This window comes from Melanostigma gelatinosum (genome assembly GCF_949748355.1).
Source record: "Melanostigma gelatinosum genome assembly, chromosome: 15".
In the NCBI taxonomy this organism is placed as follows: domain Eukaryota; kingdom Metazoa; phylum Chordata; class Actinopteri; order Perciformes; family Zoarcidae; genus Melanostigma; species Melanostigma gelatinosum.
Window position 1 is genome coordinate 8633762 of NC_136648.1, and position 14043 is coordinate 8647804.

Here is a 14043-nt window from a genome sequence, read left to right on the forward strand (position 1 = left end):
TGCCGTGTTTGATGTGTTGCCTCACTGGTCTGTGCGGCTTTGAAACACGTTTCGCAGGCGGGTCTCTGTAGGTCAGTGGGCGTTCCTTCACTGTCTGCAATATAGCCAAAGTACTTCCAGATGATACTTCTGGCATCTTGTTTTCCAACAAGCCGAGGACGGTCGGCAAAAGCTCCTGCGTGTCTCCCCTGTGAGTGCGCGCTGCCTGTTGCTGTGAGCGCGCTGGGTAGCCCCGCCCCCTTGCATGCCTGCAGGCAGCATGACAGGGAGCGGAGCAGCGAGTGCGCTCTGATCGCGAGCTATTTTAATAAAGTATCGATACTAAAATGTGCAAAATCGCATCATTTTTTTATTTTTTTTTTTGAATATTTTATTTTAACAATGCAAGAGAGCATATAGAACACAGAACATTAAACATTACAAACAACTACATAACAAGTTAAGAGAAAAAAAAAACTAAACACAAATAAATGAAATAAAATTAAGTAAATAAAGTAAATAAATAAATAATTCTCCCCACCCAAACAAAAAAAAAACAAAAAAAACAAAAAAAAAAATCGTTTTTAACGTACAGGTACCGCGGTACCTTTTTAGTATCGATACACCGTGCAACCCTAGTGAGGGGTGAGAGTAGTAGAGGGAGAGCAAAAGACAAAGGAGAGAGTGAGAGAGGAAGTGAGTGAAATAAATATGCCTCGGCAGCTCACCAGGCTTGGCAGAGAGGTCCCTGTTAGGGCCCAATGCCCAAGGCAAAGCACCAGGAGCCTGCTACTCCAAGCGTCACACTCCGCATGCTACTCGGCTCCGAGATGGCTTCACAATTTTCCTGACAGGACATGACATTTCACTTGGGCTGGCAGCAGGAGAAACTCGGTGACAGCCGCCCGCTGCCGACACACACCTGAAGGATACCCCTGGTCCAACTGAGGGACTGCGCCTGTTTCCGCAAAACTGTGTGAAAAGTTTGCAAATATGATCTGATGTAAAAGAGCAGAAAGCAGCTGGAGGTAAACTGTCTTAACTTAAAGAGAGGCGTACGTGTAAACAACCACAGCCCGCCGCCGCAGCAGAGGCAAGCAGACGAACGCTGGAACAAAGTCAAAGTTAGCCTTTTGTGTCTGTTCGGATGTCAAATTCTGCTACATCCTTGTCCCTCTGCCTCCTATGGCAGCGTCGGTTTCCCAGCGCATCGGGCTTCAAAGCAGCTGTGCGAGAGGTGTGTTTGTGCATCGCTGCCATTCACAGCGCTTCCTTCTGTGAGAAAGCCTTGACAGATCCTCAATGCATTCTGGGATAGATTATTATTGCCTTAAGTCGTCCACCCCCATAGACAGACTTAGTGTGGGCACCACGTTCTCTGTCTGGTAAACAGCCTCCGTGGAAAGACAGATGTCATGCCAAAACAAAAACACACACACACACACACACACAAAAAATGGTTTGAATCCCAAAACAGGCACCTCATAACAAAGAAAACAGAATGCAAGGCTGAGCAAACGATCAAAAGATGCAGAACTGTTGAAAAACCCTCAAAACTTCGGAGTCATTTGTTTGGAGAACCAAAAGCCCGCATCTTTAATTTACTCTGGCTGATTGCTTGCCGTCTGTGTTCGTGTGTGAATGTTAGGGATTGGAAATAATCTAAAACCATTTTGAGTGAAGCGTCAGTGTTATCAGGATATACAATTCTGTTGTCTTAAATGAATGATTATAAGTGAATACCGTGCAAAATCTGATCTAAAAATGCAAGATATTTAGTTTGATCATACTAAACTGTATCAAATCCCTGTGCTAGTTTATGGTTGTATGTTCAGTACATGTTTATTTATACATGCACACATACAGTACATACATACATCTGTTTGTTTGTACTGTATATACTTCCTGCAGGTAGGTGTATATTTGTTTGCGTGCCCTCTGGTCAGACAGTTGACACACACTCATCCCTGTGGGGGACAGGAAGAAGTCAGGGAGCCATATTGTTGTTGTGACAGCAGGTGGTTTTCTGAGTGTGAGGGTCTGCTGGCGCGATGGATTTCATATAGAAGCACGAGTCGTTGCTGTCGTCTTGTTTTGCTGTGTTTGGTACGTTTTTGGGCTTCATTGTCATGTTGAGAAAGGAAAGGGCCCTCTCCAAGATGTTACTAAAAGGTTGGAAGCACATTATTACTGCAATCCATTGCAAGTCGGATCTAAATGCGTCCCAGCCAACCGATATTTGTACAGCAACTCTCTGAACTTCACGAGCATCGACAGAGGACATACATCTATTATCACAGCGACGGGAAACTGTATGAAGTAACTATTTAAATGAACAACTGTAGAATCCTGTGGGGAAATATTTCTGAAAATCTTTTTCAAGACTCTGCGGTCACCCTGTTACAAGAGAAGGGGAGAAGTGGACTAACACCGCATGCTCGCAACGAAGCACTAATCAACTGAATATGAATGGCTTTGACAGCAACAATGTTGTTTCAGTATGTTTCACAACACAAACGCAACATAAAACATTACACAAAGTCAAAAATGGTGAAAAGATGATTCACGGTGTGGGACGTCATGCTGCTGTGACGTCATGCTGCTGTGCGTCATGCCGCTGTGACGTCATGCCGCTGTGCGTCGTGCCGCTGTGCGTCGTGCCGCTGTGGCGTCGTGCCGCTGTGGCGTCGTGCCGCTGTGGCGTCGTGCCGCTGTGGCGTCGTGCCGCTGTGGCGTCATGCTGCGACGTCATGCTGCTGTGACATCATGCTGCTGTGGCGTCATGCCGCTGCGACGTCATGCCGCTGCGACGTCATGCCGCTGCGACGTCATGCCGCTGCGGCGTCATGCTGCGACGTCATGCTGCTGTGACGTCATGCTGCTGTGGCGTCATGCTGCTGTGGCGTCATGCTGCTGTGACGTCATGCTGCTGTGATGTCATGCTGCTGTGGCGTCATGCTGCGACGTCATGCTGCTGTGACGTCATGCTGCTGTGGCGTCATGCTGCTGTGGCGTCAGGTGTGTTTATGCGGCAAACTCGGGCTAGATAACGCTTGTCTGATTTTCCCACTTGGAGTTTTGACTTCAATGACCTCAATTGACTTTTCCGTGTCCGAAGTCGTTTTTTTCTTCTGAGTTCTGAGTGCAATGGATTGCGGCATATTGTCTGAAAATATCATGTCATGTTGTAGCATTAAGACTTACTTCAAATGAAACCTTAAGGACAGAGCCGAAATAATGAAAAACAACCCCAGACCAAAGTATATCTCACTGTTTTTGCCCTCCGACCCGTCTTTGCGTTTTGCTTGTTCTTTGACTTTGCCAACTTTTCCTCTCTCTCTCTTTCTCTCTATTTTACCCTCTCTCATACTCTCTTTCTGTCAAACTTATATTTACTTTGCTTGTGTTCTCTCTTTACTCCCACTACGGCCTGAACACCCCTCCCCCAATCCACCCATCACTCGCTCTGTTTCTCTGTAGTTCCACTTGGCGGCTGCAGCTTTGTTCCTCCCTCCTCCTCGCCTTTCTGGTCAGGTACAGGTACATCTTTTCTACTCTCTTCGTCTCTCCCTTGCTGTATGCCCACATTTCCAGGTTTCCAAAGACAAACTGTCTTATTTTTCCTGTCTTTGTTAAATAATGTAGTCGAATGATTCCGCTGTTGCGTCGTATTGCGTGGACCGTATGGGTTGCCATGTGGGGAAAAACACTCAAGTCAGCCTCTTGGGAATCCAAATTGGAAGTATTGTGAATTTCTGACAGCTCTGACGTCTCCCACTATATGAAGATAACTGCAGGAATGTCAACAAACGAGTGGGAAATAGCTGCAAAGCAACCTTTGCTGGCATTTACATTTGACTTAAATTCAACAATTATCATTGTCACTTTAGCGAATTAAAAGTGGTCATATATTTTAGTTTGTATGGTTTTACTTGTTAATAAACCACAAACGATATGTTACACAACAAAAATAGCAAATTTAGATTTAATATAAATTTAGAAATAGGTACAACTATAAGGCTAACAATGTCAGTAAATGCTGTAAGTGGGCAGTAAGTGGTTGGTTTTCCCATTTTACGGCAGATATTCAGCACAACGAAAGTTACGGACGTAACTACGGTTCTATGAATCCTGGATGACCGCCAGAGGCAGTGCTTAACACTGGATGTATCCCGTCTCGCGCATGCGCAGGTCGAATATTTATATCAACAAAGTCACGTGTGACCTCGGATGACCACCGTCATCTATAAGTTCCGGTGTCATCCTGAGCTCAGTCCTATGGAATCTTCTCGCGAGTTCACGGGATTCCGAGTGACCAAGAACTCTGGCGGTCATCCAGGATTCATAGAACCGTAGTTACGTCCGTAACTTTCGTTCTATTTCATCCTTACTGACCGCCAGAGGCAGTGCTTAACACTGGATGACTTATACCAAAAGAGTCACGAGGAAGCACAGTAACTACCCCTTATAGCTCCGGCAGAGAAAATTGGCCAAGAACCCTCCCCAGTGGGTGAGGGCCGGCAACGTTAACTCTGTAGTGTTTGGTGAATGTGCTCGGCGATGCCCATGAGGCCGCCGCACATGTATCCCCCACAGGCACACCACTCAGGCTTGCCCTCGGTGTGGAGACACTCTTGGTAGTGACCCTTCACCCCGGATGGCCGAGCGCAGCCGCTCGCCTTGTATGTATCGGCAATGGCCTCCACTATCCAGTGGGACAGGTGCCGTTTTTCCTTTTCCCTTAAAAAGGAGCACAGCCCTTCTTAGGCTCACCATAACTGACTATGCAGGCGGTGGCTGCCATATAAGCTCTGAGGGCCCACACTGGGCACAGCAGCCTTGGCCTCTCCTCTCCCGATGGGGGAGGGGGGGGGGGGGTCAACTTTGCCAGCTGGATAGGCCGGTTTATATGTGACCGTATCCACCCCCTTGGGAGAAACACTGCCTTAGGCCAGAAAGTGACACCCAAGCCATCTGAGTTCCACCTCAGACATGATTCTTCCACTGATAGGGCATGCAGCTCGCCCCCACATTGAGCTGAATTGACAGCAAGGAGAAAACCGTCTTGCTGATAGCCATCTAGGCTCCGCCTGTGCCAGGGGTTCAAAAGGACAAGCATAAGCTGTCCAGTACCAAGGGTAGGTCCCATGCAGGGGAGACCGGCCCTTATCCAGGAGAGACTGTAGAAACTCAGTACAGCAGGCACGGGGCGCTGTACTGGGACCTTGTTCTGAGCCGCACACTAGTCGGAGAACAGCTTCCACCTGTTTCTTGTACTGCAGGCAGGTAGACCGCGCACTGGCATTCAGAATAGTCCGTCAGACTGGTTCTATGCAGCCACTCAGCATCCGGTCGGGCCCTCCCGTGACCCCTAATTGAAGGCGGCAGGGATTGGAATGCCAAATCCGACCCTCTAGTTGCGACAGGAGATCCCTCCTGTCGGGGAAGAACTCTGACAAGCTTACAGCAAAAGCAGAGGGAATGGTGGAAAGGCATAAAGAAGATCCTCTGGCCACGTGTGAGCCAGAGCATCTTGACCCAGAGGGCTGGTCCTCCGTCAGGGAGACCCAGTGGGGGCAGTGGGTCGACACGTCTGGCTGCAGCCGCCACTCTCCCGGTGGAGGCTTGTAACGGAACAGGAAAACCACAACCTTGTTCCATTCTCCTGGTGGGTACATTGCCCACAGGCTGGTCAGGCGAGGGGCCTCCCAAGTCAGAAGGCCACGGTGATCCCCGTAGCAACTTCTGCAGATCTGGTGCCCCATCGATAGTTCATGGGAAATCACAGCAGAGGTGCTGTCCACCGGACAAGCACATGCTTTCCCTTCAACATGGAAGGAAGTGCTCGAGCGCTAGCTCTAGAACCTGGACCTGCGGTCTTTCAGCAGACAACTGCCCCCAGGCTGTCCCGTTCTGTCCCCCTGCACCCGCCTTGAGAGGCAGGTAACTGTTGTGACAATCTCCTGGTGGAATGGAACCGAGCCCCTGGGGCTCGGTTCCTGGGACACTGTTCGCCAGATATGCACTCCCTCCATGGGGATAGTGAATAGATGAATAGACACTGTTTCGATAATATTATTGCCCTGTATCTGTGCCACTTGGCATCCAAGTGAAGGCTGTTCAGCCATCCGCACTGGGGCGACAGACAGGCCCTCATAGGGCCACCCTAATGAAGGTTATGCTCTGAGAAGGGCTCAGGTAGCTCCTCTCCATGTTCACCTTGAGGCCTACCGGGCCACGTGAGAGAAGGCGAGCAGTGTCCTGTGGCGCCTGACGCCGGGACGGCGCCTAGGTCAGCCAGTCGTCTAAGTACGGCAGTATGTTCACGCCCTGCGATTGCAGGGGGAAAGGACAGCAGTAACACACTGTGGACACCCATGGGGAGATGGGAGAGTCCGAATGGAAGCACCCAGGACTGAAAGTTGTGGTGACGCACCATGGGAACAGGCGTCGATAGACGTGCACCACTCTCCCTTGGAAATCCGCTGATGGGAGAAAGAACCCTGACAGCCGGCCTGGAGACATCTCCTGGCACCCCTGCCGGGGGGGGACGGGGACGTAAGTAGGGTTGTATAGGTAGCGGTCCGGCCTCTCAGCAGGACGCCGAGGCCTGTTGCGCTACTAGGGTAAGCTGGAGGCTGAGAAACGGCCTTGTGGGCCAAAAATGGGACCCCTAGGTCTGGGGGTGCAGGCATGTCCCTGCAAAGACCAGAGAACTGCTGCCAGGTCTGGCTAGCTCTAACAGTCCGCTGAAGCGCCTGTACAGCAGCTGACTCGAACAGCTCACCAGGCTCCACTGGGACAGTATGGAGGGTCCTCCTACATGTCTCAGATAGGGGTGACTGCGCCAGCCAAACCTGGCGGCGAGTCTGAACCAGGGTGGACATCATCCATCCACGTTCCCTCGATATGAGCGCAAACGCCTGCAATGAAGCATCACTGAGCAGAAGCGTCGAAGTAGCCCGCTGCAGAGAATCTGCGAGGGAAAGCATGAGGTGGGAGAGGGAGTTGTCGATACGGTGCACAGCGCTGCTGTGTCCTAAGCCCTGGATAGCAGGTCATCTTTGACCCGACATTGGGTCGAGGGCACCTGGCATCGGGCCTCAGAGTCTCCTCAGGGGAAACTGATGGACGCCATAGTCGTCGAACTGGCTGGCATACGTGCAAGGCCAGATTTGCCACCTCCTGCATGGTCTGATGTAAGGCGGGAGAGAGCCCTGGTGTCTCCACCATGCACGCAACTCCCTCAGATATTCCTCGGAGGGAGGAACAGAAAAGGTGGTGAGGGCGGGAAGGTGCCTGAAGAAGGCACTCACAGGTGGATGTTCCAGCTGCTGTGTATGCCCGGCGTGCAAGCGCCATACCAATGACCAGGGTAGGTTGGTCTGGATTCAGCTGCCCTGACAGGGGGAGGTAGACCTCCCGCATCAGGTGTTCCACTTCGGCCAGCCTAGCAGACCTTACTGCTCAAGGCGTGATGCCGCAGGTCCTGCCTGGGTTCTCCCTGCTAGGGCAAGAGGTCAGGGCCGTCCTCCGGCTGAAGAGGAGCTATACAGGTCCTACAGCCGGGAGAGTTGAACATGGCCGCGATTCTGGTGGAACCCTTGTCCCACTAGTTTATGCGGAATTCCCAATCAGTCCGAGCGAGAGCGCTCTGCTGAAGGTTGAGAGAACAGGCAGGGGGCAGTCAGTGGCGAGTGATCCTTCGGACACTCTTCCCTTAGCCAGCCGCTGCGGATATTGGTGACCCACCAGTTAGCCTGAGCGAGAGCACTCTGCAACTGCGGAAACAGGTCAGGCAAAGTCCTTATAGTGAGAGGGGCGAGGACACTCTCTAAGCCCACTCTCTTCACTAAGATAGTTGCTGCAGATATTAGTGTCCCCCCAGTTAGCTTGAGCGAGAGCACTCTGTTACCGTAAAAACGGACAAAACAGACCACAGTCCGTACAGTGAGAGGGGAGCGAGGACACTCTTCACTAAGATAGTTGCTGCCGATATTGGTGTCCCACCAGTTAGCTTGAGCGAGAGCACTCTGCCACTGTGGAAACAGGTCAGGCAAAGTCCTTATAGTGAGAGGGGCGAGGACACTCTTCACTAAACTAGTTGCTGCCGATATTGGTGTCCCACCAGTTAGCTTGAGCGAGAGCACTCTGCTACTGTGAAAAACGGACAAAAAGAACACAGTCCTTACAGTGAGAGGGGCGCGAGGACACTCTTCACTAAGACAGCTGCTGCAGATATTGGTGTCCCACCAGTTAGCTTGAGCGAGAGCACTCTGCTACTGTGAAAACGGACAAAAAAACCCACAGTCCTTACAGTGCGAGGACACTCTCCACTTGGACAGGCGCTGTAACTCTTGGTGTGCTACCAGTTAGCCTGAGCGAGGGCACTCTGCTAACTGATATCCGCTACCGATATGTCCATAATGTTTACAACACTCAATGGACACACCGAGTATTAGCTTCTAGTTAGCCGGAGCGAACTCGACAGCCGTAATGCGTCAAAACCATCCATGGGCCCAACCTCAATGCTGATTTAGTACAACTAGCATTCACCGAGTTAGCCTGAGCGAGCACATTCCGCTAACTGTGATCGTTGTAATGCTACAAAGTTGATGGCCACAGCCCCAGTACCAGCTTTGTTTATCTAGTTTCCCACTGAGTTAACCTGAGCGAGGACGCTCTGTTAACTGTGACAGCCGTAAGGATACAAAGTTGCTGGACGCAGTCCCAGTCTCAGCTTTTGTTTAGCTAGTTTCCCACTGAGTTAACCTGAGCGAGGACGCTCTGTTAACTGTGACAGCTGTAAGGATACAAAGTTGATGGCTACAGCCCCAGTATCAGCTTTGTTTAGCTAGTTTTCCACTGAGTTAACCTGAGCGAGGACGCTCTGTTAACTGTGACAGCCGTAAGGATACAAAGTTGATGGACGCAGTCCCAGTATCAGCTCTGTTTAGCTAGTTTCCCACTGAGTTAACCTGAGCGAGGACGCTCTGTTAACTGTGACAGCTCTGTTAACTGTGACAGCCGTAAGGATACAAAGTTGATGGACGCAGTCCCAGTATCAGCTTTTGTTTTAGCTAGTTTCCCACTGAGTTAACCTGAGCGAGGACGCTCTGTTAACTGTGACAGCTGTAAGGATACAAAGTTGATGGCTACAGCCCCAGTATCAGCTTTGTTTAGCGAGCCAGCTAGCATCCAAGTTAGCCTGAGTGAAGACACTGCTAACTGCGAATTACGTCAGATGTAAAGATTAAATCTCCATGTACACAACGCCAATGCGGACTAGTGTCTCACAAAGTTTGCCTGAGCAGGAACACTCTGCTAACTGTGATAGCCGTAACACTGTGAAGGGCGGGCCGACAGCGTAATTCTACGCTCTCGTTAGCGCGCCACTCGATTACTAGAGCGGAAGCGCTCTGCCAACCGTGGAACAAACAACTGTTTATAGAAAACAATGTTAATCGATCTTACCGATTGCTGTCATCACGACTTAGCTGACCCTTATCAGACTGGTGACGACCGATGATAGGGGCGGCCACCAGTCCGGGGCTCGATGTCCGAACGGCGAACACACCGTTCCCTCCGAAGAGGGACAGCTCGTCGCAGCCTTTGGAGGGCGAGAGAACCGCAACTCCGACCGGTAGTCACAAGGCTACAGCGACGAGCTCTAATATGTCTTGATCGTAGACACATCCTTGTTTAAGCTACCATGGTAGCTAACCTGCGACGCGAGAAGAAAAAAAGGACTGAGCTCAGGATGACACCGGAACTTATAGATGACGGTGGTCATCCGAGGTCACACGTGACTTTGTTGATATAAATATTCGACCTGCGCATGCGCGAGACGGGATACATCCAGTGTTAAGCACTGCCTCTGGCGGTCAGTAAGGATGAAATAGAACAGTCTATTAGGATATATTTGTCCGTGTCTGCCTTTGTGTGCATAAGCATGTATGTGTGGTCTTGAGCTTCTGTGTTGGCATGATGTGCCTGGGTGTGCACGAGGGAGTAGGTATATTCCTTTCATCCAGCATATCTTCCCAGTTGTGTCGCCTGTATTTGTCACAGATAAGGTAAAAAAAAAACGATGCACACCTGTGTTCCCAAGTGATGTGAGCACCGACCTGCACGTGTAGGAATTACCTTGTACAACCTGATAAGCGCTGCGTTCAACATGAACTTTGATGAGATCAACACATGACGATGATAACCCATGACCTATCTTCTCTACTGTGCATTTGGCACAGCCGAGCTGGGCAGCTCGATATATTTGTCCCTCATCAATGACTCTGTGGTTTTGCTTTTACTCTCTGTTTGAATCAGGCCCAAGAGTCGCAGTGTTTTGCTTCCTTAATGTCCTTAAAAGATAGCCATAGTCAATGTACTGTGGATAGTACCTGTGAGAAATGTGCTTCATGCCGTTGTAATGTTAACGTCGTACAAACTACAAACATGCAAAGCGATATACTGATAATATATACTATATACTAAAGGTAGAGAAACAGCGTTTGCCCTGTGATCTTCCTTGGCGTCCCAAAAGGCTTGTTAGTACTTTGTTGGTTGTTTGGTATGGACCTTGGCTTACAATTGTTTGTCAAAGTTTTATTAGAATTTAAAATTAAGATCAGTTTGTAGTAACGTTTCCAGTTGGTCAGCAAGCATCCTTTCCCTTTCAAGTGACAAAACAAAGAGCATATGCAACTTACTTTGAGATTAGATTCAGATTAAACTGTTGAACGGAGCGTGACTCTTTGATTTTGTGAATATAGTAGTTATTGGTGGACCAATGAGAGGAGAGAGCAGCATAATCGCAGCATCAGAGATAATATAATTCTTGGCCGTTTGTAGTCAAAAAGTTGCTCTTAAAACTCATTCTAAATCTCTGAGTATTCTCAGAATCTTTGTGAAATTGAGTGAAGATGTTTCTCCAAAATGAGACAACATGTCTCTGTCTCAGTGTTTTCTCCTAGGGTAGTGGGTGTTGCAGTGGCTCGTTATGACTTCTGCTCCAGAGACACACGGGAGCTCTCCCTGCTGCAGGGAGACATGATCAGGATCTACACCAAGATGTCCAATGGGTGGTGGAAGGGAGAGATCGACGGCAGGGTAGGTCTGCTGTAGGATCCTGTCATTGTGGCACATTTCTGTCCACATTTTATTTATTTATTTGTTTTGTGCCATCTGTGCTCTTACCGTATACTGTGGTAGCTGATGTAGATTTGCTTTACACATGTATTCTTTATAATTGCATTTGCATTGTTGAAATTCTCATTACATCCAGACGGCAATCAATATTTCAAATGTTCTTTGTTTACATTCATTGTGAGCATTAGGGCTAAGTGGCTTTGGAGGATGGCCTGAAGGGACGGGCTGTCAGTGTTGCCAACTTGGCAACTTTGTCATTCGATTTAGCAACTTTTGGAGCTAATGCTGCAAGCTACTTTCATTGGAAAAGAGTTGGCAACACTGGGCTGGGTTTTTTAGTTAAATATATTTTAAAAATCTAATATACTCTTGCTGTTTTCTCACTGTTACCAACCCTAGCTTTAAAGGGAGAAAAATGTTTGTTTTTTTGTCTTATGGGGGTTTAATTGTCTGAGGTAAATAGTCACAAATAATTTTGTGTTTTAACTAATTAAAGCTCAATCAGTCATTTTTGACCATACAAACACTTTATATTTGAGTGTTTATGGCACCGGCATGTAGGAGGTTTGATCTCCGTATGTGTGTGCATTACGCAACATCTGTGAAGCTCCTCACTGTAAGCGCCATGTAGAGTAGAGTTGGGGGTGCCAAGCACGAGGACAATTCACCATTCAAAATTAGGAGAAAGAGCGAGATAATAAAAGAAGTTCATGAAAAATATATCCTGTCAAATATATGTGATGCTGCCTGAATTGTATCCTGTTTTGTTGCCTCTAAGATGGGCTGGTTCCCTTCGACCTACGTGGAAGAGGAAGACTGACTTTGTGGGATGAATGACTATTCAGCGTCTATTCAAAGCCGACCACCTCCGGCCACTGCCATGCTGCTCAGCCACACTCTGTGCCCTGCAAGTCAGATCTCTTTGATAAAAACCCAAAGTCTCAGACTAAAGGGGAAGCGGCGATGCGCTCAAAGACCTTCTCCTGGCCTCTGACAGACTCTCACACGGAGCTGATGTCAATTCACAGATTCCAGGAGCGTCGAGCCATATCTCGCCTCTCTGCGGCCCTGTCTGCCCCCGCGGCCCAATGGGAAGTGCATGTGCTGTGCCCAGATAACCCTAAACCCACCCTTTCTGCTCACCTTGTCTTATTATTGATGACTCCATTGGCTGGTGTGAGAATCGCCTTCACTCTCATCGTGTTTCAATACCAGGAAGGCTCAGTCACCCAACTGGAACACAGATCCTGCTGACAGCGCACCGCCCAGGTACCGCGCCAAATTGAAATGCAGGAGCTGAGGAGCTGAGGAGCTTTGACTGTTGTTGGAACATAGCCCACTTGGCTGTCCAGATTTTGTACTTCACTTTCTATCAAATACTTTTATTTTTAACAGTTTAAATCACTGGACTGATATGTGATATTTAAATGCAATTGCTGAAATGATTCAACACTGACAAAAAAAAAAAAAGGATGGAAAAATTACAGTTCCACAGCGTGAAGGATGGATCTGTCATGCGCTGTGTTTGCAACTTAATGACTATTAGTCTTGTGGAGCCAGAAGTGATTTGGTCATATCATTACAGAGCAAGACATCTTTAGACAAAGTAGTTGTGGAAGAATGTTGTGGAAAGTGTTTTAATCCATCGCCGATAAAGCTATGTCTCCAAGCTTTGATTCCTATTCTGTTATCATTTCTTTTCAGTCATTGTTTATTTGAATCACTACCTCAGCTTTAAGGAGCATCTTCATGAGACGCTGGATTGGTGCCAAAACGTAAAAACTACTTCTAGTTCCCTCCTACTCAAATGTAAAGCAATAGTCTGACACTTTGGAATTCACATCTGTGCTCTCCTGCCAAAGGTTTGATACCACTGTCTGTTCAATATGAAGCTACAGCCAGCAGCTGATTAGCTTAGCTTATCGTAAAGACTGGAAACGGGGGGCTGCGAGCCTGGCTCTGTCTGAAGGTCACAAAATCTGCCCTACCAGCCCCTCTAAAGCTGACTAATTACAATGTTTGTTCAATCCATTCAAAAACTAAAGTGTTGGTTTCATGTGGGATTGTGTTTGGGACTATTTCAGTCACTTCCTGGAGACTCCTGGAGTTTCTGGCAATGTCACAGCAATTCCAAGACTCCAGGAATGAGTGATCTTTAGAGGTGATGGCAGGTCTGTATGCTAAACTACACCAGGGATGTAAGTTAGGAATTACATTTACTCCTGTTCCTTCAAAAAAGTTGGGTTTATTGTACACACGTGTACTTTTTAACAAAAAAGTAGCTCATTTAGAAATCAATTCTAAATTAGTATTTATCTAAACTAAAGTATTGTAATGTTCCACTTACAGAGTCGGAGACAGGGTCCTTTCAATAGGTTTGTTCATCACAACCGTCACTCTTATTTCCGAGTCTCTAGCGAACATTTGTCGTCGAACTACTACAGTGTGTTACACAACAACAACAACTCTCCTTCCGGTTCCGGTCTAACCCCACAATCACTAGCTCCCGACACAGAACCGGCAAAACCCACGTTACAGGGTCGCTACAGTATTTTACATTCCTTACAGGGTGAAAACAAAGTCACATAAAAAGTGTAATAATGCAACAAAAGAAATGAGCGAAATCCCAAATCATTATTATTATTGTCATTAATATTATGATTATTATTATTAAATCAGCAGTTGCAACATATAAGAAGCTGCTGGTGTGACATGTACACATGTTGAACGTGTACCTGAACTGTCCTGTGTGTGCAGCACCTGGGCCAGCTGAGCAGTTTGAGAACAGTGCAACAATGCACTATGCTAAATATTGAATTCATTACAGTTTAGCATGATTGTATCTCTGCAAAGGAAATGAAAATGATTGGAAAAAAATGCAGCTTCTTCCTTAATTAATCATTGCTTTGATTGCCC

At 47.9% G+C, this 14043-nt stretch overlaps 1 protein-coding gene across 3 annotated transcripts in view; it reads left to right on the plus strand.

The window, feature by feature from the left end:
• Positions 1-12770, plus strand: part of LOC306789667 (guanine nucleotide exchange factor VAV3-like) — a 47195-nt gene extending 34425 nt beyond the window's left edge. Inside the window, exons 26-28 of one of the 3 annotated variants that reach the window (XM_079285733.1) lie at positions 3460-3519; positions 10940-11088; positions 11906-12770. In XM_079285733.1, the coding sequence (XP_079141859.1) occupies positions 3460-3519; positions 10940-11088; positions 11906-11947 (251 nt within the window). In that variant the 3' untranslated portion in view covers positions 11948-12770. The remainder of the gene's footprint in view (positions 1-3459; positions 3520-10939; positions 11089-11905) is intronic. The other 2 variants (XM_079285734.1, XM_079285735.1) reach the window with 2 other exon arrangements.
• The last annotated feature ends 1273 nt before the right edge of the window (positions 12771-14043 follow it).